The sequence below is a fragment of the Coregonus lavaretus genome (genome assembly GCF_964263955.1).
Source record: "Coregonus lavaretus genome assembly, chromosome: 3".
In the NCBI taxonomy this organism is placed as follows: domain Eukaryota; kingdom Metazoa; phylum Chordata; class Actinopteri; order Salmoniformes; family Salmonidae; genus Coregonus; species Coregonus lavaretus.
This window is the reverse complement of record NC_139990.1, coordinates 67,836,051-67,860,385: the sequence shown is the minus strand read 5'-3', so window position 1 is coordinate 67,860,385 and position 24,335 is coordinate 67,836,051. Positions and strand designations below refer to the sequence as shown.

The following is a 24,335-nucleotide window of genomic DNA, read 5'->3' as shown; positions in this document are numbered from 1 at the left end:
TGTAAATCTGTCGAGACTGGTTCTTCCCTTGTCAGATGTTTTGCAGTCAGCTGACCAAGTAGACTAGTGCCAGAGAGGAAGAGACGAAGCGAGAGGGTCCACTCCCGTCAAAATCTGTCCACGCAGGAATACAGCGATAAGCAGACCGAATTTAATTTATAGCTCAATGAGACTGATAAGCAGACCGTCTGCCTTCCCGCCGGTTTGGGCGGAGACAAGAGCATATCGTCATTATATACAGTATCTCTGCTTGTGCACAGGCTTGTTTTGTGACCTTTCACCTGGAGTTATTTTTTGCTGGAAATTGATTTTTTTTTTTTTACTGGATGACCGTGGGGAAAGTAGATATTGTGTGTGGGGGGGGGGTCAATTCACGATGGATGTATCCCTTTGATTCATAGTAAAATTATACAATCTTATACAATAAATGATATTCCAGTAATTCCAGTATGGTTTTCCATCTGTGGAATGAATCCACATTCAATCAAAATGTAGTGTAAAACTGTCTGTGTGAAGCCTACAAAATCACCAGCAGAGGGCAGAAAAAGACCGTACAGAAAATATTTCAATAAACTACACTGCGCATTCTCTGAACACGAGCGTGCTTGTGTTGACTTCAAGGGCCAAGGCTGCTGGGGCAACTTGCAGGTCGTGAGAACGTGAGTTAGCAGTAAAGCCAAGGTTTAACTTCATAATGGCACACTACAGAGTAAGTGGACTGTATACTGAATATGTTTTACATTGGCGTGAGTAACGATGGAGTCCGTAAAACACAAAAATTGCATTGTTTCCACAACCAGGCGAGCTTGAAAAGTTTTCCCAGATGTAACTAGCTAGCTAATTTAGCGCAAAACACATTTGCTAAGTAGCTGGCTAGGGAGCGGACTAAACTCCACGGTGAAGGAATTTTAATAATAATAATAATAATAATTTCTGATGAACTTCACCAACTGAGTGGAGCCGAGACCAGGTTTTGTGGAATGTAGTCCCAACTACATCGATTCGCCCAAGGTCAATACTTAAAATAAAATAAAAAATATGAAACGCCCACCTTGTACCTATGTTTATCATCTGTACAGTTGCGTGCCTTTCTTTGTTTGCTGAAATCATTTTTTCAATAAACGTTAATCAAAAACCACAGGTATAATCAGTTTCTAAACCCAGAGGCACAACATCGCGAGACTTCCGAGAAAGCTTTGCGAAACCGACCAAACAGACTAGGCAGGGTTTTGGGGTTTGAGAAGTCAATGAGAGAAGTGAAAAATGATTCCTTAGTTGTTCATTTTCTCGAAATCTAAAGGCACAAGCCAATGTCTTAAGTAGTTGAAGATGTTTCTACTCCAACCTCGTGAAAGTGACAAACTGACACGCTTTAATGTTCGTCAAAAACAACTTTTATATCGAAGGAGTGCCTTTGGTTTGACGGACTGCACATGGGCAGTTCAGCGCGACACGACCGTTCGACCCGAAGACGTGTTTGTACGCATTAGCTTTGCTAGCCAACGTCGAAGTCGCCTAAAGTGTGATGTAGATTTCTATTGGCGAAACAGTTTTAGCTTGTCTTCATACTGTATTGTCTTTGGTGTGATATTGATACCACCCACTGTTTCCTTGTTGCGATTCTATTGGCACATGCGCATTTGCGCTGAGTTGCCATTTTAGAGCAATGAGCAAACAGTCGGTGGTTGTATTTGATGAACGTCTATTGAAAAAGTATGGATTTCAGCAAACATAGGTAGAAGTTTATAATTAAAATATTGACCTTGCGCGAATCGATGTATATAACATGCCACTTAGCAGACGCTTTTATCCAAAGCGACTTACAGTCATGCGTGCATACATTTTTGTGTATGGGTGGTCCCGGGGATCGAACCCAATACCTTGGCGTTACAAGCGCCATGCTCTACCAGTTGAGCTAGATTCCACAAAGACTGGTCTCGGCTACAATCTGTTGGGGAAGTTCATCAGAAACTAACTTCACCATGGAGGAGTTTAGTCCATTCCTGGCTGGCTAGTTAGTTTATTACCAAGGTACAGGACTGTCAGGAAGGATTCGTTTTTTTTCTTTCTCAATACACTGTAAGGAAGGCTATAATCTTTCTAGCATTCATTCTTGCCCCATTTAAGCTAAAATCCTTAAAATAATAACATTCCTTGATGGAATCATTGATTAGAAATGACTGGACAGGTGAAAGCCATGTGATGGAGCCCTTGCGTTCACCTGTCCAATTATGTTTTATTAACAGTGATCACTAGCCGGCTACCACCTGATTACTCAACCCGTCTCCTGAGTGGCGCAGTGGTCTAAGGCACTGCATCGCAGTGCTAACTGTGCCACTAGAGATCCTGGTTCGAATCCAGGCTCTGTCGCAGCCGGCCGCGACCGGGAGACTCATGGGCGGCGCACAATTGGCCCAGCGTCGTCCAGGGTAGGGGAGGGAATGGCCGGCAGGGATGTAGCTCAGTTGATAGAGCATGGCGTTTGCAACGCCAGGGTTGTGGGTTCGATTCCCACGGGGGGCCAGTATAAAAAAATATATATATGTATTCACTAACTGTAAGTCGCTCTGGATAAGAGCGTCTGCTAAATGACTAAAATGTAATTGTAAATGTAGAGGCTGGTGCCCTGGAGTCACTGGTCACTTTAATAATGGAACACTAGTCACTTTAATGTTTACATACTGCTTTACTCATTTCATGTGTATATACTTTTTATATTCTACTGTATTTTAGTCAGTGACATTGCTCATCCTAATATTTATATATTTCTTAATTCCATTCTTTTACTTTTAGATTTGTGTGTGTTGTTGTGAATTGTTAGATACTACTGCACTGTCGGAGCTAGGAACGCAAGCGTTTCGTTACACCCGCAATAGCATCTGCTAAATATGTGTATGTGACCAATAACAGTTGATTTGATGCACAGGGCCTTCTTCCTTCCCTTTCTTGGGCAAAATGGTGCCAACAAACATCCAGCAGCATCATGGATGAACTAGCTAATTACTGAACCCTGAATAAAACGGAAGTATCATTTGTCTCAATGCCACTGTGTCCACAGGCTTCAGAGTCCAAACGAGAGCAGTTTGGGAGATATCTGGAGAAGGCTGGTGTCCTTGACAGCCTCACCAGGGGTGTGTTTTTATTTAGAATATTTCATGAACTTTAATTGTTAGTTAATCTTATTTGGCCGATGCTAATTACGAAAACTGCTTGTGCCTTTCCTTATTACAGTGCTGGTGGCGTTGTATGAAGAGAGGGAGAAACCCAACAATGCACTTGAGTATCCTTTAAAAATGTTTGATCTGTTTTTGTATTGAACATTTCCTACATAATATAGACAGACATAGCTATGTTTTTGGAATGTGATGAAACATCACAGAGACCCCTCCTCCCATTCATAATCTGAACTTTCTGTTGCCTTTAGTGTTCTAGCAATCTGCAGTGCTCACACAGACAGAACAGGTGTAGACTGTCACAGATCCTGATGGGATGCTTTTCTAAAATATTAGAACAATAACTAATTTCCAATGACAACGAGGTTGAGAATGAATCTAATTCCTCCTCAGCACACTAATTTCTTTAACAAGATCCAGTTTTCTCAAGCAACACTTGGGTGTGGCTGGCCATGAGTCTGCAGACACTGAGGCACTCCAGCAGGAGCTAAGAGACGTGAGGCAGAGGTGTGAGCTGCTGGCCGAGGAGAACACAGAACTCAAGAACAGGGTAGGCCTACCTATGATTATTTTTCATTGAGTATGATGATCTATACATGGTAGGCTTGACTTTTCAAAACTACCTAATTAATTAATCGAATCTCTGTTTTTACACATTTCCTTAGCTTCAACGCTATGAGCCTACACAAGAGGATGGAGCTGCCGAATAAAAAGTGCCTCGACTTTATTGAAGTAATTTTGTTAGAAACTCTGATTTTTATGGCAAGCCAAAACCAACAACGGAAGGCAAGGGATTTAATGCACCTCTGTTTTGTTTTTTTCTACTATGTTTAAATATTTAACTTATTTTGTATATTTAATATTGAAATATAATAGCTTTTGTCCCTTATGATTGTCTCCAAAAGCGAACCCCCTTTTTCTGCTTTCACAGTGTACTTCGCCTACTGTACACCAATGCTTTGTATCTAGTAAACAAACAGTAACATAATGGTATTTTCCTTTTTATTTACACATTTGTTACAATATAGAAACCTTACATCATGATATCACTTTTGTACTGTGTGCACAGAGGCTCTGCTGGCGTTAACTTGAAATGCACAAGAAACTGAAAACCCCCACAACCCTTAACAGAAAAGCTGTCTAAAAGAAAGTGGAAACCAAAGTTCATCAACAGGGCCATTGTAACCGTCATACATGGTTTTACGATGATAGTGCTCATACTATGCAACATAGTTAATGCAAAATAAAAATCTAGATATAAGCTTTTATAAATATGAAATTAGGTCATCTTTCATGCAATATACAAATACATTATTTAGGTTACATATTCTATTTTATGTGGTCAATAAGCTACTTTGGCTGTGTTTAAACAGGAAGCCCAATTCTGATCTTTTTCCACTAATTGGTCTTCTGACCAATCAGATCTTTTCATATCAGATCTTTTTCAGAGCTGATCTGATTGGTCAAAAGACCAATTAGTGAAACAAAATTCAGAATTGGGCTGCCTGTCTAAATGTAGCCATAGTTCTAGCACTAGGACATATTTTCATGGTTTCTCTCTTAACAATGGTGTTTAAAATGAACTGAAACATACAGAAAGCATTCAACGATGTCACTGCTGTGTGATCTGTACTGTCCCAGTGTTGTTTTTCTCTTATCCACAACACTTTTAAATGCAGGTCAATATTGCCAATGGCAAATCCCCACACCCAATGTTTCATCTATTGTGTCTTACGTCATCACAAAGTATGACGGAGGCTTTGAAGCTGGTAAATACAAAAATAAACTACCACGTAGAGGAGATCAACAGTACAGTAAGCAATAAACAGAAACAAAGGTGACATCTTATAAAACACATCCATCCATTTTGCTGGACTACTGCAACAGATCCACCTCCGAAGCAGTTCGCACAATGTCACAACTCATGTCATGTTCTTCTGATCCCTGCATTTGAACAGAAGTTTAGCATGTCTGATGAGGGACAAAACATAAGGTTTCACTCTTAGCATTCAAACTTGTAAGTCTGTGGGGGCTCGCCTACTGCTTGCGTTGCTTGTCGATGATGGCCGGCGATTGGAAGAGGGTGGTCTCGGACTATGCCCTGACCCTGAACTTGAGTCCTCCAGTGAGTCTGGGGTGGAGGGACGCATTTTGGGTTCCGATTTCGATGCAGTCCGGTCTCGGTACCCACCACTGGCCTTAGCACCCCCATAAGAATCTGTGTCTGAGCTTTTGCCCTCCACCACTGTGGAACAATTTGAGGGAGCATTGACCCTCCATGTTTTCCTTCCGGCGCCTACTAGCAATGTCGGGCAGGAGGAGTTGTGAGATGTGTCCCTTGGGTGCCTGGGAGAGTCTGGGCTCCCCCTCTTCTCTTCCTCCTCACTGTGAGGGGGAAGGTGTGCAGACTCCTCAGGCTCCTCCTGCTTTGGCGGGGTCACTGAGTCGCAGGGCGGTGAGCGGCTGTCACTGCTGGTGTTATTGGAGTTGGAGTTGTGTTCTGTCGGGCTATGTGCAGCATCTTTGAGTTCTTCCACGCTCCGTTTACCAGCCAGTTCACCCTGAACTGGGAGGAAGGCAGAGGGGTTGATAAGGGAGGGGTAGGTGTGACCGTCCTGGGCCCGCTCCAGTAGGAGGTTGTAGCCACTGGGCGCTGAGGCCATGGTGGGCTTGCAGCCGGAGGAAGCCATGCATGTCTGATGCACCACAGAGTCTTTCTTGGTTTTGCTGGAGTAGAAGTCGTCAAGCTCGTCTTGCAGGTGTGGATAGTAGTCCAGGATGCCCTTCTTGACCTTTTTATAGCCCAGGTGCATGATCTCCAAGATGTTTAGGGAGAGGGAGACTACAGCGATGCATTGCATAAAGACCATGAAGACACTCTTCTCTGTGGGCCGGGAGACGAAGCAGTCCACCACGTTGGGGCAAGGCTCACGCTCGCACTTGAAGAGAGGGGAGAGCTGGAAGCCATAGAGGATGTACTGGCCTGTTATAAAGCCTACCTCCACGGCGGAGCGGGTAATGATGTGGGCCACGTAGGTGCGCAGCAGGGACCCCGACAGCGGAGCCTTGTTGAGCTTGCCTTGCTCCAGCTGCCTCACCTCTCGCTCAATCGTTTTCCGAGCCGCCACCATCTCCACGTCCACTAGCTCCAGCTCGCGACGCAGCAGGACCTTCTTTTTCTGCCGCTCCTTCTCCAGGGCTCGGAGGCGGTAGAGAGCATGGCCCATGTACACCAGCGAGGGCGATGAGACAAAGATGACCTGAAGGACCCAGAAGCGGATGAGGGAGATGGGGAAAGCCAGGTCGTAGCAGACGTTCCGACACCCAGGCTGCTCCGTGTTGCAGATGAAGTCGGCCTGCTCATCGTTCCACACGTCCTCGGCCGCCACACCCAGCACCAGCATGCGGAAGATGAATAGGATGGTGAGCCAGATCTTTCCCACCATAGTGGAGTGGATATGCACCTCCTCCAATATCCCCCCGAGGAAATTCCAATCCCCCATCTTTACGCGGGCATCGGTGTGTCTGTCAGTAGGAGGCAGGGGCGGAGAGAGGATAGAGGCATATTTATCATTTTGTCATTTAAAGAGGCTATATAGAACTTTTGCCTTTTTGGATGCCTCTAGAGCCTAAGGCCCCCTTCAATGGACAGAAATATTGGACAGAAATTCAAATTGGACATAAAGGGCCACTCCTCCCCTCTAATGAGCAAAAGCATTTAGGGTTAACCTAAAACCAAGGATTTTATTTTATTTTATTTTATTTTTGTGAAATACAAAATGTATTAATATTATCATATATATCCAGGCTCTGTCGTAGCCGGCCGAGACCGGGAGACCCATGGGGCGGCGCGCAATTGGCCCAGCATCGTCCAGGGTAGGGGAGGGAATGGCCGGCAGGGATGTAGCTCAGTTGATAGAGCATGGCGTTTGCAACGCCAGGGTTGTGGGTTCGATTCCCACAGGGGGTATGAAAAAAATAATGTATGCACTAACTGTAAGTCGCTCTGGATAAGAGCGTCTGCTAAATGACTAAAATGTTAATGTAAAATATATATATATCATACAGCCAACTTTCAAGCCACAATTTGACATTTAACAATTAGCAACTAAACTTCCTCACACTAGTATCTTCAACAATACATCGTAAAAACTAAATGTAAATGTTATTTTCTATGCAGTTTGTTTTAAAATCTGTTTCATTAACAAATACTCCATGAAAAATATTCCACAGACTATTTTAATCCCACAAAGGTTGCTTTACCAATTAAACTAATGCATCTGTCCTTTCATAAAAATAAATACAATTTAAAACTAAACTTGGTTAAGTCATTGACATACTAAACATTGACATACAAATAATGAATTGCAACATACCTTTATCAGGGGAAAAAAGGAAATGTACATCGAATACAGATGTAAAGTTATCATGAATATGGAGCATCACATATTTGTAAAGTAGATATCAAAATGAATGAATAAGCAAGCCATCGATTAGCATCTGGTTTATTATTTTCCTCTCTTGTTCCTTTCAGTAGTCCTGTTTTACCAAAAATAAAGGCATTCCCCTCGGTGATTTCACTTATAAACAATGAGAGAAATCAATGGGAGAGTAATTTCCATTTACCTGGCAGCAGCATGTACAGACTGCCGGTGATTTAAATCCCCGCGGGTCATGCAGGCGCGATGAGGCCACCAAATAGCTTTAAAAAATCGTTTGCCCCCTCCACATCTGTTGATGCGCATCACCTGAACTTCTGTGACCCGAATGTTACCAGGGTTGCAATAGGGACAGTACTCTACGTACAACTGAACAGTCGAGACAGCTGCCAGTGCCAGATTCTGGTCAGTCAGCGAGATAAAATCAATAGAGTTCTACCAATACAGTACAAGACAAATCATAGCCACACAGCAATTGTTTCAGCCTATTCATGCTTGTTAGTATTGATTCAGGGTTATAGGTTAGTTAAACAATATGTCCTAATTAAAAAGAAAGAGTGACCTTGATACATTGTGAAATTAGTGGGAAAAAAGCCATTTACTTGACCTGATGGGGTTAAAAAGATATTTGGCTTCTCCTAAAGGACCAGCTGAACTTACATTTGAACAGTCCAGTATTGCTTGAATGTATAGCCAGGAATATTAGAGCGATGCATGGAAAGTTGTTGCACTGCACAGATGGCCTACTTATTGGGTTCACTCTTGTCTACATCTGTAGATTCTATAGGCTGTTGGAGACTCCGTAGCCCCAGTGAGAGATGTTTGGTGATCAAGGTATATAGAGATACAGGCAATGTGATGGGAGTTTCTTTGAAATCAGTTACTGGTTCTGGAATCCCCCCAAACAACATTGCGCTATGGCAATGTGCCACAACTCTTTCAGATCGATAGTTATTTACTCTTGTAATGCAATCAATGGGTCATGTCCGATTTCATACTCTGGTGCTTCGCCTCTATAATTAAGTTGTCTCTGTCAGTTGACACTATTTTTATCCATTTACAAGAAATCAATTACTCTGGCCTGTTGCAATTGAAGTCAGTCAATTCAGGAAGTGATTTGAATTTAAAATCCAAACATTTTACAACTTTTGACATAAATAGCTTCTCCTTTTCAGTTTGAGAAGTCATTGAAAATAGATTCCCTTTTTCAATAATTGAATTGGAATTTCAGTTTACTTCTAAATTGACTAACTTCAATTCGAATTGAGCCTAAACCTGATTACCACAGATGTTAAGGGTATATTCAAAACTTGCAGTCTGTTTTTTTTGGTCCAGGAGTTGGCTTAATCTGGGTCCTGTAACTCGACCCGAAAACAGTTACAAAACAGTGTTTATAAAGCAGTTACAAAATGAAATGCAGTTCTGATCATTGTACATATTAGCCTACATATAGTCTCATGTCAGGATCAGAAAGCACAACTTTCTTTGTGGTTGTCCTTTAATCAGATCATACTATTATTATTTCCAAAGGAATGGATGTCGATGAGATTTCGATAATCAACTTTGGTCAATGCACAGTGCAGTTACATGGTGGCCTACGGTGTGTCTGTTATTTTGTCTATCAACAAGCAGACTAACACCAATATGAGTTTGCCAATCTGTGTGATGTGCAATTGATGTCTATTAGGGATAGGCGCGAGTCCTCGATACAAGGTTTATATTCTATTACCAATAATCAAATTCCTGTACACTAAATTTACAAATGTAACTATACTGAACAAAAATATAAACGCAACATGTAAAGTGTTGGTCCCATGTTTCATGAGCTGAAATAAAATATCCTAGAAAGTTTCCATATGCACAAAAAGTGTATTTCTCTCAAATTGTGTGACAAATTGGTTTACATCCCTGTTAGTGAGCATTTCTCCTTTGCCAAGATAATCCATCCACCTGACAGGTGTGGCATATCAAGAAGCTGATTAAACAGCATGAGGTGCACCCTGTGCTGGGGACAATAAAAGGCCACTCTAAAATGTGCAGTTTTGTCACAACACAATGCCACAGATGTCTCAAGTTTTGACGGAGCGTGCAATTGGCATGCTGACTGCAGGAATGTCGACCAGAGCTGTTGCCAGAGAATTGAATGTTAATTTCTCTACCATAAGCCGCCTCGACCTCGTTTTAGAGAATTTGGCAGTATGCCCAACCAGCCTCACAACCGCAAACCACGTGTAACCACGCCAGCCCAGGACCCCCACATCCGGCTTCTTCACCTGCGGGATCGTCTGAGACCAGCCACCCGGAGAGCTGATGAAACTGAGGAGTATTTCTGTCTATAATAAAGCCCTTTTGTGGGGGAAAATTCATTCTGATTGGCAGGTTTTGTTTTCAGTTGTGTTTCAGAAGAACCAGGAATTGGAACAACCAATAGAATACAGTTTCCTTCAACCCCGTTTCATTTAAAACTAATATGAGCGTACTCAAAATCATTTATGAGTACTCGAACACAGACATTATTTCAAATGCTATCCTTAATGTCTGTCACTAACACTTTCCAGCTTTCCAAAGCACCTGCCACACATCCATTTTAAATTTGGCAGAAGAATCAATTAAATATCTCTACTGGCCCAAATCCAAACATTTACTACTAGTAGCTCCCCGTGATAAGTAAGTCAGATTGTGCAGGTCATTAGTTAGAGCACGACAAAGGGAAACTGAAAATATTGGATCTCAGTACGAAACCTTAACCCCAAATCCTGGGTGGATTATTGTTGAGCAGACGGTGTGCCAGTCTGCTTCTGCTTTACTCTCCTGTAATACAGGAGCTAGCATTGTTCAATCCCAAACAATCTGGTACCCAATATAGACTGACTATACCATTCACCTGAGAACCCTGTGTACTGCCATGAAATGGTCTCTCTTTAGAATATAGGTCAAATCATTTGGCATAACTAGGGGGAATCGATTCACTTTCCAAATTAGTCTGATTCAAACACATTTATAGTCAGGGTTCACATTAGGTGAACCTAGTTTGAGGATTTTATTTAGCCTTTATTCCAGCAGTTTGGTGAATTTAAGAACCAATATTTATTTGCAATGACAACTTGGCCATTACTTTCTGAAGCTTCATTACCCCTCTTAACCAATGGTTTAAGTGTCCACAAAGTAAACAAGCAAGCATTAACTAGCGCACAATTAAATAATGCCACTGTATTGATGTTCCGAGTCTGGAACTATGGAATGTTCCACATAAACTGGCTAGAGTGGTGGCTGTCATTGGGGTACGATCAATTGTCTTTTTTTAAAGCGACTGTCAGCTAATGAGAGCCATAGAAGCGAGGCTGCCTGGAACCCTAGGTCAGGTCAGACATCAGTCAAGCAAATATCCTGCTCCATACCCATTCACTAACCTCCATGTCTGGCATTCTAAAGGCCAGATGAATTAAGATAGTTAATCTTGGCAAAACATATTAGTCGTATAACACCAAAGAGTATACACAACAACAAAACTAATAATCCAATCATTTTCAGAGATCGGATTATGCATGGCTTTGTCAACACAGATCTAAGATCCGAAGGGATTTTGGAAATGTAAAATATGTATTTAATGTAAAAGTGATGAAAGGATACAAGATCGAGTCTGGAGATCAAAAAATGAGCTTCAAATACAAAACAAGTCATTTACAATTGGAATGTTATGCTATCTACCAGACATTTACTTAGAAAGTACATGGTCAAGGTGTAATCACATAATAAATACCTAAAGTATGTATTGGTTTCTTAGAGATTTGTTGAACCACTATTTGGTTTCAGATACCAACTAACAAATATCACAACAAATAAGTTTAGGAAAAACATTAGAAAATATAATCAATAAAAATATGCCATACAGATGGCCTAAAGATGAGGCCTTTTCAATGACCTTTTCATTTTACTGAAAGGTTATGTAGACTAATACACACAGACACAATTGAAATGATATAGAAAATGCCTAATATACAATGGAAAGTGCTGCCCTCTACTGTTCCACTGTACAATCATCCTAAACACCCAAAAGATTGACTGACTGATAAATACAAACTGCTGGCAAGTAGTAAAAGCTAAAGAGAAACACAAATTAAAATCTTGCCTTCAATAAATGATCATTGAAAGAGGTTTAGCCAAGGATAGGTGAGCAGATTTACATTGATATACTATTAGCAGATAGCGTCTCATCCTGTCAACAGGGAAGTGAAACAATAATCTGGCATTGGGCCATTGGCATGGCTTGTTTATGAATTGACACTATTCACCAACAGATGACACACTTGCTCCTGATGGCTTGAAAATACCCAGAACACACACACACACACACACACACACACACACACACACACACACACACTTGTAGGCCAATCTAAAACTTAGAGGAAATTACCTGCTTGGGGGAAATAATGTCCTACCTCACTGACATATTACATTTACATTTTAGTCATTTAGCAGACGCTCTTATCCAGAGCGACTTACAGTTAGTGAATACATATTTTTTTATACTGGCCCCCCGTGGGAATCGAACCCACAACCCTGGCGTTGCAAACACCATGCTCTATCAACTGAGCTACATCCCTGCCGGCCATTCCCTCCCCTACCCTGGACGACGCTGGGCCAATTGTGGGAGCCGCCCATGAGTCTCCCGGTCGCGGCCGGCTGCGTGGCACAGTTAGCACTGCGATGCAGTGCCTTAGACCACTGCGCCACTCAGGAGACCACTGCGCCACTCACTGACCAATCAGGACAAACATCATATGGAAAAAACACCCGTAACACCAACAAACTGAGGTATATTGAGTTCAGTACAAAACCTCGAGATCAAATGAATAATGCATATCATTATCAACATCACTAAAAACACCATGTAGCAAAGATAATGTGCTGTGTGTAATACTACACTTCAACAACAGGGGTCCCTCTTTCCATTTAAATATCTTATCTCCTGCAGTAGGGGGGGTTTACATTTTTTGGATAACCTTCAAAGTCCCTGAAATGCCCCATTTCCGTTATTCAAAACACATTCATTTGTGTAGTGTGAAATTATGCAGGGGAAAGGAAGATGTTGAAGAGCACAGCGAACAAGAGGAAGACAACGTAACCGATTATGCAGAGCCAGAAGCGCGGGTCCTTCAAGAGCTTCTTGTTGTAGGCGCTGAAGAACACGTAACCAATGGTCATCCCAGCCACCCCTCCTCCGATGTGCGCCACAAACGAGACCTGAGGGAGACCAGGGAGGAGTCTCATTTCAGTCTCGTTTTCCCTTCAAAACCAACAAAGACATGCTGTGCTACAGCCTTGCAATTAGCATGCTCTGCCCTGTGGCTGTGGTTAGTATGCAAAGGGTGGACAGACAGTAAATCTAGCAGGACCCTTTTAAAAGCAGCCAGTGAATCTGGAACTGCACTTCTCCCAAAGACCAAGAAAACAGGAAATAAAAGCAAGATGAGAGAGGGGAAGCAAGTGATAGATTAGTAGCCTATAGGGTAGTCAGTTACGCTGCTGGAAAGACAAACAGCTGCAACCCTTATCATGCTCTCAGCTTCTCCTAAAGCAGAGAGAACAGAATCAAGGGTCACACTCATCACAGTCTAGTGACATGAATGGTTTGGGTGCAATAATTCAGGGGGAACAGACAGGTTGTGTCTGTGACACAGTGTGTGTGTAGAGGGCAATCTGGTTTAGAGATTAGTCAGTCCTGGCATGGGAGTTTGTGTCTGTGTAACTGTAACCTGTATAATTCAGCTGGGTGGTACTGCTACTGCAGTTGTCTATAGTTTTCTATTTACATACACTGATAAAAGCCAGGTCCACTCACTGTTATATTGGTCTAGGGTTGGACTTCACATAAGAGCCTCTCCAGTTGTGATCTAAAGACTGTTCTAAAAAAGCATTGCTCTCTGCTGAAACAATACTTATCTGTCTGTGGAAAATCTTTCAATGCCATACACCTTAAGAAGAGAAAGGGCATGCGAGAAGAAAAAAATGTCTTACCTTCAAGCCAACGTCGTGAGTAAGAAACCTTCTGTAAAGGGCGAATCCGATATCTGTCCCGACTTGAGAAAGAAAACATTGAATGTTTAGTTACTGAAATACGACCACAGAGGCGTGGGCGCTGCTGGAACAGTAAAGCTTGAGGCACTGGTGGGAAAATAATAGGAGTGGATCTGGGAAGAGACCTACCGATAATCACAATCACTCCAATACGAAACACTCCAAGGAGAGGAATCATCTCTCTGAAGTTCTGTAGGCCAGGGAGTAAAACAAGAGGTAGGAACAAGGACATCATGAGAGAGAGAAACAATCTGCTAAAATAGTAGAATCAGCAGTTAGCCAGAACTCACCACAATAGCATTCATGAAGTATCCCCCTATGAGGGCATATACCCCACCAGATGCCCCTACCAGACCACTGTGAGGATCAAATATGGAGCTGGCCAGGGAGCCTGAGGAAAAAAATTTATGAGAAGGTCATCTATAGCATTACAGACGTTTCAGCTATGAAACCCAAGGAAAAATAGACCTTTTGAGAAGCTAAAGAATTTCAGAGAATACCACCTACACAGCTCAGTGCCTGTGAGTTGCTAGCATTGTGCAGTCATGATCAGCAAAAACCCAGAAGTGGTATGTAACAAGCGAGCTAATAACAACTAAGGCAACCTGTCGCGCACATTGTGTTGGTTAACCAATCATATGCTATCCTACTCATGTCACTAGCCACACGAGTCAACTTAAAAGCAACTTAATTCAGTCGTAACAGACCTTTGAAGACAACTGTGTCTAATTGACTGTGCGTCAATGGAAAAAGGGGGTGTAATGTGGATGCCCACCTGCTAGGACGCCTGCCATGTAGACCATGCCCACTTCAAAGCCTTTGTGGACCAGCTCCAGCGGGATGCCCAGCATTAGCTGCATCACCAGGTTGCCCAGGATGTGCTCCACGCTGTGGGGGAGGAAGAGAGGAGATGGAGACATGGGAGTTGAGACTTGGGAGTACAGTGGTGGCGGCAGGAATTTTTCACTGGGGTAGCTCTGTCATTGCAAAGGGGTGCTTGCTATCTATGCTATCCCCTATAGCTAGGTGTCTAGCTAGTTCAATGCTACGACAATGTTTGTCAGCTATTTAGCTGGGAGGAGGTCGTCGGGTAAGCTTGGCGCCGGGTAAGTTTGGCTTTATACATAGCTTGGGCTTTGTCGAGTAAGGCTTAAACTATGTATTTAGATTGTAGTTACAGTGGGGAAAAAAAGTATTTAGTCAGCCACCAATTGTGCAAGTTCTACCACTTAAAAAGATGAGAGAGGCCTGTAATTTTCATCATAGGTACACGTCAACTATGACAGACAAAATGAGAAAAAAAATTCCTGAAAATCACATTGTAGGATTTTTTATGAATTTATTTGCAAATTATGGTGGAAAATAAGTATTTGGTCAATAACAAAAGTTTCTCAATACTTTGTTATATACCCTTTGTTGGCAATGACACAGGTCAAACGTTTTCTGTAAGTGTTCACAAGGTTTTCACACACTGTTGCTGGTATTTTGGTCCATTCCTCCATGCAGATCTCCTCTAGAGCAGTGATGTTTTGGGGCTGTCGCTGGGCAACACGGACTTTCAACTCCCTCCAAAGATTTTCTATGGGGTTGAGATGTGGAGACTGGCTAGGCCACTCCAGGACCTTGAAATGCTTATTACGAAGCCACTCCTTCGTTGCCCGGGCGGTGTGTTTGGGATCATTGTCATGCTGAAAGACCCAGCCACGTTTCATCTTCAATGCCCTTGCTGATGGAAGGAGGTTTTCACTCAAAATCTCATGATACATGGCCCCATTCATTCTTTCCTTTACACGGATCAGTCGTCCTGGTCCCTTTGCAGAAAAACAGCCCCAAAGCATGATGTTTCCACCCCCATGCTTCACAGTAGGTATGGTGTTCTTTGGATGCAACTCAGCATTCTTTGTCCTCCAAACACGACGAGTTGAGTTTTTACCAAAAAGTTCTATTTTGGTTTCATCTGACCATATGACATTCTCCCAATCCTCTTCTGGATCATCCAAATGCACTCTAGCAAACTTCAGACGGGCCTGGACATGTACTGGCTTAAGCAGGTGGACACATCTTGCACTGCATGATTTGAGTCCCTGGCGGCGTAGTGTGTTACTGATGGTAGGCTTTGTTACTTTGGTCCCAGCTCTCTGCAGGTCATTCACTAGGTCCCCCCGTGTGGTTCTGGGATTTTTGCTCACTGTTCTTGTGATCATTTTGACCCCACGGGGTGAGATCTTGCGTGGAGCCCCAGATCGAGGGAGATTATCAGTGGTCTTGTATGTCTTCCATTTCCTAATAATTGCTCCCACAGTTGATTTATTCAAACCAAGCTGCTTACCTATTGCAGATTCAGTCTTCCCAGCCTGGTGCAGGTCTACAATTTTGTTTCTGGTGTCCTTTGACAGCTCTTTGGTCTTGGCCATAGTGGAGTTTGGAGTGTGACTGTTTGAGGTTGTGGACAGGTGTCTTTTATACTGATAACAAGTTCAAACAGGTGCCATTAATACAGGTAACGAGTGGAGGACAGAGGAGCCTCTTAAAGAAGAAGTTACAGGTCTGTGAGAGCCAGAAATCTTGCTTGTTTGTAGGTGACCAAATACTTATTTTCCACCATCATTTGCAAATAAATTCATTAAAAATCCTACAATGTGATTTTCTGGATTTTTTTTCCTCAATTTGTCTGTCATAGTTGACGTGTACCTATGATGAAAATTACAGGCCTCTCTCATCTTTTTAAGTGGGAGAACTTGCACAATTGGTGGCTGACTAAATACTTTTTTTCCCCACTGTAGGTATTGTAGGTAGGTATCGTGGGTTGTTGTAGGTAGTTGTTGTATGTAATTATTGTAGGTTAGTATTGTATTCGGCGGTGCCGGGTGTAGCACGAAGCTAGCTAGCTAGCTAACTCACCACCTGGACTAGCTGGCGAGTAGCTATTAGCAACGGTATAGTTGTTTCACGCCTGAGAGTGCCTGTAATTACGCCAGCTGGCTGCCTGCAATGATTACATACAATAACTGCCTACCATTCAGCTGTTTTCTAACCTCACTGTCTGAACCGTTAACGTTAGGTAGCAAGTGGCTACTGTGCTTGAAAATTAGCAAGCTTGTTGCAACCTGGATAGCTACTTGTAAACAATAGCTGGAACGACCGAGCGAACAGACGCGAACTGGCTGAGTCAATTCAGTGGCTAGCTTTGCACTTGGCTAGCTAACAGTAGCTGCTAGGGGTAAGTCATAACCTACACTTGTGTTTTGTTTTTTACATATTGATAGCCCGAGTCGCTCAAGGAATTCGGGACATGGGTGACTAGTTAACGTTAGTTTGGCTCTCTCTGTGTGTTCGTGCCGTGAAGGGAGGGGTTCTTCTTTGTCTGAAAGCAATGGCTAGCTAGTTTGCTAACTATTCTAGCTAACTAACTGGCTGAATAAGTTGACGACGGACTCGCTCAAGCTGTCGGGACTAACCCACAACGTTAGACACGGACACGAACGATCTGCTTGTGTGTTGATACACTGGTGGTTGTTGTGGCTGAGTATTGGCGCTAAACCCTGCTGCTGGAGACCGGCATGCTAGCTGGCTGTGGCGTCTTATGACGAGGTGCCCGGACGTTTTTCACGGAATAATACTGCACCTAGTTAGCTAGCTGAATAAACTAGGTTAGTCTATTCCTAGAAAACATTGAACCGCTGTAGTTTACAACAATTATAGTTTCTGAGGTGGAAGTTGGGAGAGTTATATTTGGGAGTTGTGGTGAGGGAGGCCCCGCTCTCTCCTTTCCCAGATGTTTAGTTCATTTTATTCCGATCTCCTCTGCATTATTGTAGCCATCTGCTGCAGCCTGTCAACTATGCCTCTGCCTATCCCTGTTCTCTCCTCTCCGCACAGGCTACACAAACGCCTCACACCGCGTGGCTGCTGCCTCTCTAACCTGGTGGTCCCTGCACGCACGACCCACGTGGAGTTCCAGGTCTCAGGCAGCCTCTGGAACTGCCGTTCTGCTGCCAACAAGGCAGACTTCATCCCAGCCTATGCTACCCTCCAGTCCCTCGACTTCTTGGCGCTGACGGAAACATGGATTACCACTGAAAACACTGCTACTCCTGCTGCTCTCTCCTCGTCTGACCATGTGTTCTCGCATACCCCGAGAGCATCTGGTCAGCGGGGTGGTGGCACAGGAATCCTCATCTCTCCCAAGTGGACATTCTCAATTTTTCCCCTGACCCATCTGTCTATCTCCTCATTTGAATTCCATGCTGTCACAGTCACTAGCCCATTTAAGCTTAATATCCTTGTCATCTATCGCCCTCCAGGTTCCCTTGGAGAGTTCATCAATGAGCTTGACGCCTTGATAAGTTCCTTTCCTGAAGATGGCTCACCCCTCACAGTTCTGGGGGATTTCAACCTCCCTACGTCTACATTTGACTCATTTCTCTCTGCCTCCTTCTTTCCACTCCTCTCCTCTTTTGACCTCACCCTCTCACCGTCCCCCCCTACTCACAAGGCAGGCAATACGCTTGACCTCATCTTTACTAGATGCTGTTCTTCTACTAATCTCACTGCAACTCCCCTCCAAGTCTCCGACCACTACTTTGTATCCTTTTCTCTCTCCCTCTCCTCCAACACTACTCACTCTGCCCCTACACAGATGGTAATGCGCCGTCGCAACCTTCGCTCTCTCTCTCCCGCTACTCTCTCCTCTTCCATCCTATAATCTCTTCCCTCTGCTAAATCCTTCTCCCTCCGATCTCCTGATTCTGCCTCCTCAACCCTCCTCTCCTCCCTTTCTGCATCCTTTGACTCTCTATGTCCCCTATCCTCCCGGCCGGCTCGGTCCTCCCCTCCAGCTCCGTGGCTTGATGACTCATTGCGAGCTCACAGAACAGAGCTCCGGGCAGCTGAGCGGAAATGGAAGAAATCTAGACTCCCTGCAGATCTGGCATCTTTTCACTCCCTCCTCTCTACATTTTCTTCATCTGTTTCTGCTGCTAAGGCCACTTTCTACCACTCTAAATTCCAAGCATCCGCCTCTAACCCCCCCCCCCCCCCCCCCCCTCCTTCTCTGTGGATGACTTCGTCAACCATTTTGAAAAGAAGGTTGACGACATCCGATCCTCGTTTGTTAAGTCAAATGACACTGCTGCCCTACCCTATGCTTTGACTTCTTTCTCCCCTCTCTCTCCAGATAAAATCTTGCGACTTGTGACGGCAGGCCGCCCAACAACCTGCCCGCTTGACCCTATCCCCTCCTCTCTTCTCCAGACCATCTCCGGTGACCTTCTCCCTTACCTCACCTCGCTGATCAACTCATCCTTGACCGCTGGCTATGTCCCTTCCGTCTTCAAGAGAGTTGCACCCCTCCTCAAAAAAACCAACACTCGATCCCTCCGATGTCAACAACTACAGACCAGTATCCCTTCTTTCTTTTCTCTCCAAAACCATTATTATGAGCCGTCCTCCCCTCAGCAGCCTCCTGTGGATTAAGCCTAGTCCTGGACTAAAAAGTTTGGTCAATGGAGAATCTCCAGTGTATAATCTCTGTCTGGGAAACCGCCCCAAAACGTCTGGGCTTGGGCATCTGTGTGAGGTGAAGTGACCTTTACCCAGCGTGGACAAACATGTAGGAGACAAAGCGCCACGCCTCCTCCCGCCGGTCAGATTTGTAGGTGAGAGGGCTGTTCCAGATGCCCTCGCCCAGGGTGACCCACTGCTTCTGGGGCTTCCACACTGCATAGTAGATAAACACCGCTAACTGTCCAGACAGACACAGGGTAGATCAGTGACTAGTTACATAATGATACAGGAGGGGTCCTGAAAGGCTAAACAGTTGCTTTAAATGTAGCCATTAGTTAGCCTTTCATAAAGTGCAGTATGGGCAGAGCAGACCATTACAGCAGCATACAAACATACGTCAAACTGATAACACACATTGGCAACAAAGTTAATGAGAAGAGCAGAGAACCCTAGACAAATTCCTTTAACAAACTGTGTCGACCTGGCTAATTTTTCCACTCACTTTAACACCTTTAATATAAAACACACATCTCAATGATTCTGCCATAACAAGCTCACCACACTACTAAAATATCAGTGAAATGTCATGGACACAGTGTGCGGTGGTGTATGATTAAAAACACATTCCTTGGGAGGATAACCTTAAACCCTGGACCCAATGTTATTTGTGCTCAAACTCTATTTTCATTGAGCCAATGCATAGGTCTAGGGATTGCACTAAGAATCTTGGATGAATTCAGACATTGAGATGGATACACTGGCAGAGACTTCCCACAGCAGAAGGAGAGAGAGGAATGTCAGGTACAAGAGCTCTTCAGTTCGGACCTTAGCCGCATCCAAACTCAGAAAAAAAGTCACCCTGAATACACAAATACCAATATTGGGCCATTTAATAGAGCTCGCCAGCTTGTAGTCCTAAAAAATGGAAATGAGTCACCTCTGGTTTGTACAGCCATTCCTATGGGGAAAATGAATGGGGAAAGAATAGGGTTTTGGGATAAACATAGAAAATAAGGTCTGAGGTTAACACAGGCTTAGGAGAGCTTATACGTTTTGTTCTATGAGATAATATCAGTCAGTTAACATGACCTTTATGAATTATGAAGCCTTTGTGCTTTGTGCTTTTTCTGATTACATAAACGCTTCAAAATTCACAAAAAGTGACGTTAGCTGATGAAGATTATCTCATAGAACAAAACGTATAAGACCTCCTAAGCCTGTGTTTACCACATACCTTATTTTAGGCTTTATCCCAAAACTCTACAAATACTCAATTCATTTTCCCATAGGCTTTGTCCAATGAACCATGGTGGAGGTATAATATCAGCTGCACCTCTCTCTTTAAATACCATGTCCAGAGCATTTCTTGAAATCTAAAATTCACTCAGGTATAACAACCCAATCATAACACCGTATGTAGATGAAAGAGGCTACTTGTTGTCAGTGCTGCGCTGCCATTAGTATGATGTGTATTAACCATGATGTGTATTAACCCTCACCTCTCCGATGCTGATGAGGATGATGAAGATGGGAGGGGGGCAGCAGTTGGCTCGCCCCCGGTACTGTTCGTGGAGTTCTTCCGGAAGCATCCACTTAGAGATGGAGTGATGGAACCTCTCGCAGCATCCAACCTTCCTATTCCCGTCATCATCACCTTCCGTATCCCCCATCCGTCTCCCATCTCTGTCTACAGGGTCTACAGCGAGGGGGTCCTGCTCCTCAATGTCTATGTCCATCACTCCTCAGATTGTAGCCTAGACAAATAGTGGAGGAGTCCTAAAGTCAAATGAATTGACAGGAAGAACATGCTACATTTCTCCATTTTAAATCATGCATTCTCTATGAAAGTATGTCAATGTTTTTTTCAGTATGTGTCGATAGACATACATTGAGGGCTGGTTTCCTAGACATTGATTAAACTTGACTTAATCTGTGTCTGGGAAACTACACCATAGGCAGAGGATTTATTTGGAATAAAATCATATAGGTCAGGATAGTACCATTCAATGTAACACTAATTGATTTATTAGAGTGTATGTTGTGTTAAATGGGTTGGGTTTGCCTCAGAGTAACAAAACTGTAAGGGTGAGATATTATGTGTTGAGTAGCTACAGGGTTAACAACACATTAGTAAGGTATTTGATAGTGTTATAAACATGCGAAAGAGCTTAACATTGTTGTCTCTAGGGACAATTACAGTAGCTACACAACTCTTCCAGGCACACAGCGCAGATGCTTTTTGGAATTAGCCTAATAAAGGGGTCCCCAATTACAGCCATGGTTGCGGGCTGGAAAATGTACCGCAAGAATCCCAGACATATTTGGCAAAAACATAATCATTTAAAACCTTGATTACATTGGGATACAATCACATATGCCTCTCTATTTATGTGTTGGAGTACTTGGGAACCGATTTTCTAAATTATACATTTTACAATATATATAGGCCTAAATATATGTATTTTCTCAGAAATCTTAGGGCGGGGGGGGGGGGGGGGGCAATACATTCAGACTGCCTATTGGGGAACCTTGGTTTAATACATAAATGGCTGATATATTGGGCTACTTTGGAGTCTGCCACTGTCGGGTCAATATGAATGACAGAAATACAAGCGCGGGCAATACAATTTCAAAGGAATAAAGTTAATTTTCCTAAACCCTTTTTTTCAGACTGCCTATTGGGGAACCCTGGTTTAATACATAAATGGCTGATATATTGGGCTACTTTGGAGTCTGCCACTGTCGGGTCAATATGAATGACAGAAATACAAGCGCGGGCAATACAATTTCAAACGAATAAAGTTAATTTTCCTAAACCCTTTTTTGACTACATGGCTTTTTTCAGTTTCCCTGTATATGAACCATTAGCCTATGTAAACTTAACCCACCCACACACACACACACGCGATCATGTCCCATTCAGTACAGAAGTAGGTCTGCACATTTTCCCTAATAACAGAGGCTTTACTCCGTAGGCCTATATAGCAGGCAATGGTATTTAGAAAGTTTAGAAGTAATTTACGTACCAATTGAAAGAGCTGTCGAGTAAAATGATTCAACTCAACGTTTCCACTAGCATCTCAAAATATATAAATTATTGTAGCAGTTTCCCTGTAATACTTTTTATTTTGATGTTTTTATATTTTCACGCAATTCTAAAACAGTCCGGACATTCCAAAGCGGGTAAAATCCTCACTACTGCACCTTTCTGAAAATGACGGTCTATTCTGATAAATGACTTGAGATAATTATAGTCCTCGCTTGGCTTTTCCTGCTACGAACTTCCTTCCTTTTCCAAACAAACCACTGAAGCAACCCCACTTGAAATGCATAGACTACAGAATCTCATTTCATAAATCTAAAAAGTTGAACGTAGCGCAAACTTTACAGGCATTTAGCAACAACTCACCTGCGCTTCCGGTAACACCTGAGATCGGTGACGCCATGGGTTTGAGGCTTTGGCTAGAGGTCCCAATTTATGATTTTTACCTGCATAATGTCCTCCACCAACAACCGGTGATTAAAAGTGTGATATGCACCGTTGTTTCGTGGACCACAGACAAACGAGTCATGTACATGTTTATCAATGATTCTGGTGTTCAAATATTTACCTTGTTCCAAAGGAAAAGCCTGCTGTACCGTCAAGCATCCTATCAATGCAATTCCATGCACAATACGAGTTGTACCACTAGAGGGTGGAAGAGACCATTACAAAAGAGAATACCCATAATAATGACACTCGTCTCAAAAAAACTAGTTTTACACGTACAGACTTTATTGGGACGCTTGTCGATTTGCAAATATACACCAATCCTCTCAGATCTTCATAAGTACCCATTGGGGGTAGGAAGTAGTGTTAAATTAGACATATTGGAAATATCACAATAGTTCACCCCCAACCTGATTACTCAAGTCATACAGTGCATTCGGAAAGTATTCAGACGTATTCTAAAATTGATTAAACACACAATACCCCATAATGACAAAGCAAAAACAGGTTAAGAAATATTTGCAAATTCATTTAAACCCCCCCGGGAATATCACATTTACATGCGTATTCAGACCCTTTACTCAGAACTTTGTTGAAGTGTAACAGTGTTGCTTCCGTCCCTCTCCTCGCAAGGGCCGCGGCTTTTGTGGAGCGACGGGTAACGGTGCTTCGAGGGTGACTGTTGTCGATGTGTGCAGAGAGTCCCTGGTTCAAGCCCAGGTAGGGGCGAGGAGAGGGACGGAAGCAACACTGTTACATTGATGCTGTTGACCCGGATCACTGGTTGCTGCAGAGAAGGTCAAAAGGGGGGTGAGTGTAACCGGTGTGAAATGGCTAGCTAGTTAGTGGTGCGCACTAGTAGCGTTTCAATCAGTGACGTCACTCGCTCTGAGACCTTGAAGTAGATGTTTCCTTTGCTCTGCAAGGGCTGCGGCTTTTGTGGAGCGACTGGTAACGGTGCTTCAAGGGTGACTGTTGTCGATGTGTGCAGAGGGTCCCTGGATCAAGCCCAGGTAGGGGCGAGGAGAGGGACGGAAGCACCTATGGCAGCGATCTTCTTGGGTATGATGCTACAAGCTTGGCACACCTGTATTTGTAGATTTTCTCCCATTCTTCTCTGCAGATCCTCTCAAGCTCTGTCAGGTTGGATGGGGAGCGTCGCTGCACAGCTATTTTCAGGTCTCTCCAGAGATGTTTGATCGGATTCAAGTCCGGTCTCTGGCTGGGCCACTCAAGAACATTCAGAAACTTGTCCCGAAGCCACTACCGCATTGTCTTGGCTGTGTGCTTAGGGTCGTTGTCCTGTTGGAAGGTGAACCTTCGCCCCCGTCTGAGGTCCTGAGCACTCTGGAGCAGGTTTTCATCAAGGATCTCTCTGTACTTTGCTCCGTTAATCTTTCCCTCAAACCTGACTTGTCTCCCAGTCGCTGCCGCTGAAACACATCCTCACAGCATGATGCTGCCACCACAATGCTTCACCGTAAGGATGGTATTGGCCAGGTGATGAGCGGTGCCTGGTTTCTTCCAGACGTGACGCTTGGCATTCAGGCCAGAGTTCAACCTTGGTTTCATCAGACCAGAGAATATTATTTCTCATGGTCTGAGTTCTTTAGGTGCCTTTTGGCAAACTCCAAGCGGGCTGTCATG

General features: G+C 43.5%; 3 protein-coding genes across 7 annotated transcripts; 1 reads left to right on the top strand and 2 right to left on the bottom strand.

Annotated features, from left to right (window-relative positions):
* Positions 1-601: 601 nt before the first annotated feature.
* Positions 602-4,161, top strand: LOC311113858 (c-Myc-binding protein-like). Of its 2 annotated transcripts, none has more exons than XM_084157123.1 (5): positions 602-709; positions 3,059-3,131; positions 3,232-3,280; positions 3,594-3,723; positions 3,839-4,161. In XM_084157123.1, exons 1-5 carry the CDS (start codon positions 695-697, stop codon positions 3,881-3,883), a joined length of 312 nt encoding a protein of 103 aa, XP_084013249.1. In that variant the 5' UTR covers positions 602-694; the 3' UTR covers positions 3,884-4,161. The 2 variants fall into 2 exon arrangements, with proteins under 2 accessions (XP_084013249.1, XP_084013248.1); XM_084157122.1 differs by lacking the exon at positions 602-709 and adding an exon at positions 1,188-1,479.
* Positions 4,162-4,165: 4 nt separating this feature from the next.
* On the bottom strand, positions 4,166-7,568 carry LOC311113714 (gap junction alpha-9 protein-like). Its single transcript, XM_084157019.1, has 2 exons — positions 7,550-7,568; positions 4,166-6,698 (listed from the first exon to the last, which is right to left on the bottom strand). The coding sequence occupies exon 2, from the start codon at positions 6,674-6,676 to the stop codon at positions 5,183-5,185; it is 1,494 nt and encodes a 497-aa protein (XP_084013145.1). The 5' UTR covers positions 6,677-6,698; positions 7,550-7,568; the 3' UTR covers positions 4,166-5,182.
* A 3,597-nt stretch (positions 7,569-11,165) lies between these two features.
* On the bottom strand, positions 11,166-22,687 carry LOC311113762 (rhomboid-related protein 2-like). Of its 4 annotated transcripts, none has more exons than XM_084157069.1 (8): positions 22,225-22,617; positions 20,698-20,952; positions 19,288-19,436; positions 14,469-14,581; positions 13,984-14,084; positions 13,823-13,883; positions 13,634-13,695; positions 11,166-12,859 (listed from the first exon to the last, which is right to left on the bottom strand). In XM_084157069.1, the coding sequence occupies exons 2-8, from the start codon at positions 20,932-20,934 to the stop codon at positions 12,683-12,685; spliced, it is 900 nt and encodes a 299-aa protein (XP_084013195.1). In that variant the 5' UTR covers positions 20,935-20,952; positions 22,225-22,617; the 3' UTR covers positions 11,166-12,682. The 4 variants fall into 4 exon arrangements, with proteins under 4 accessions (XP_084013195.1, XP_084013197.1, XP_084013196.1 ...); XM_084157071.1 differs by having other exon boundaries at positions 11,168-12,859; positions 22,403-22,609; XM_084157070.1 differs by having other exon boundaries at positions 11,198-12,859; positions 22,608-22,687.
* Positions 22,688-24,335: the final 1,648 nt, after the last annotated feature.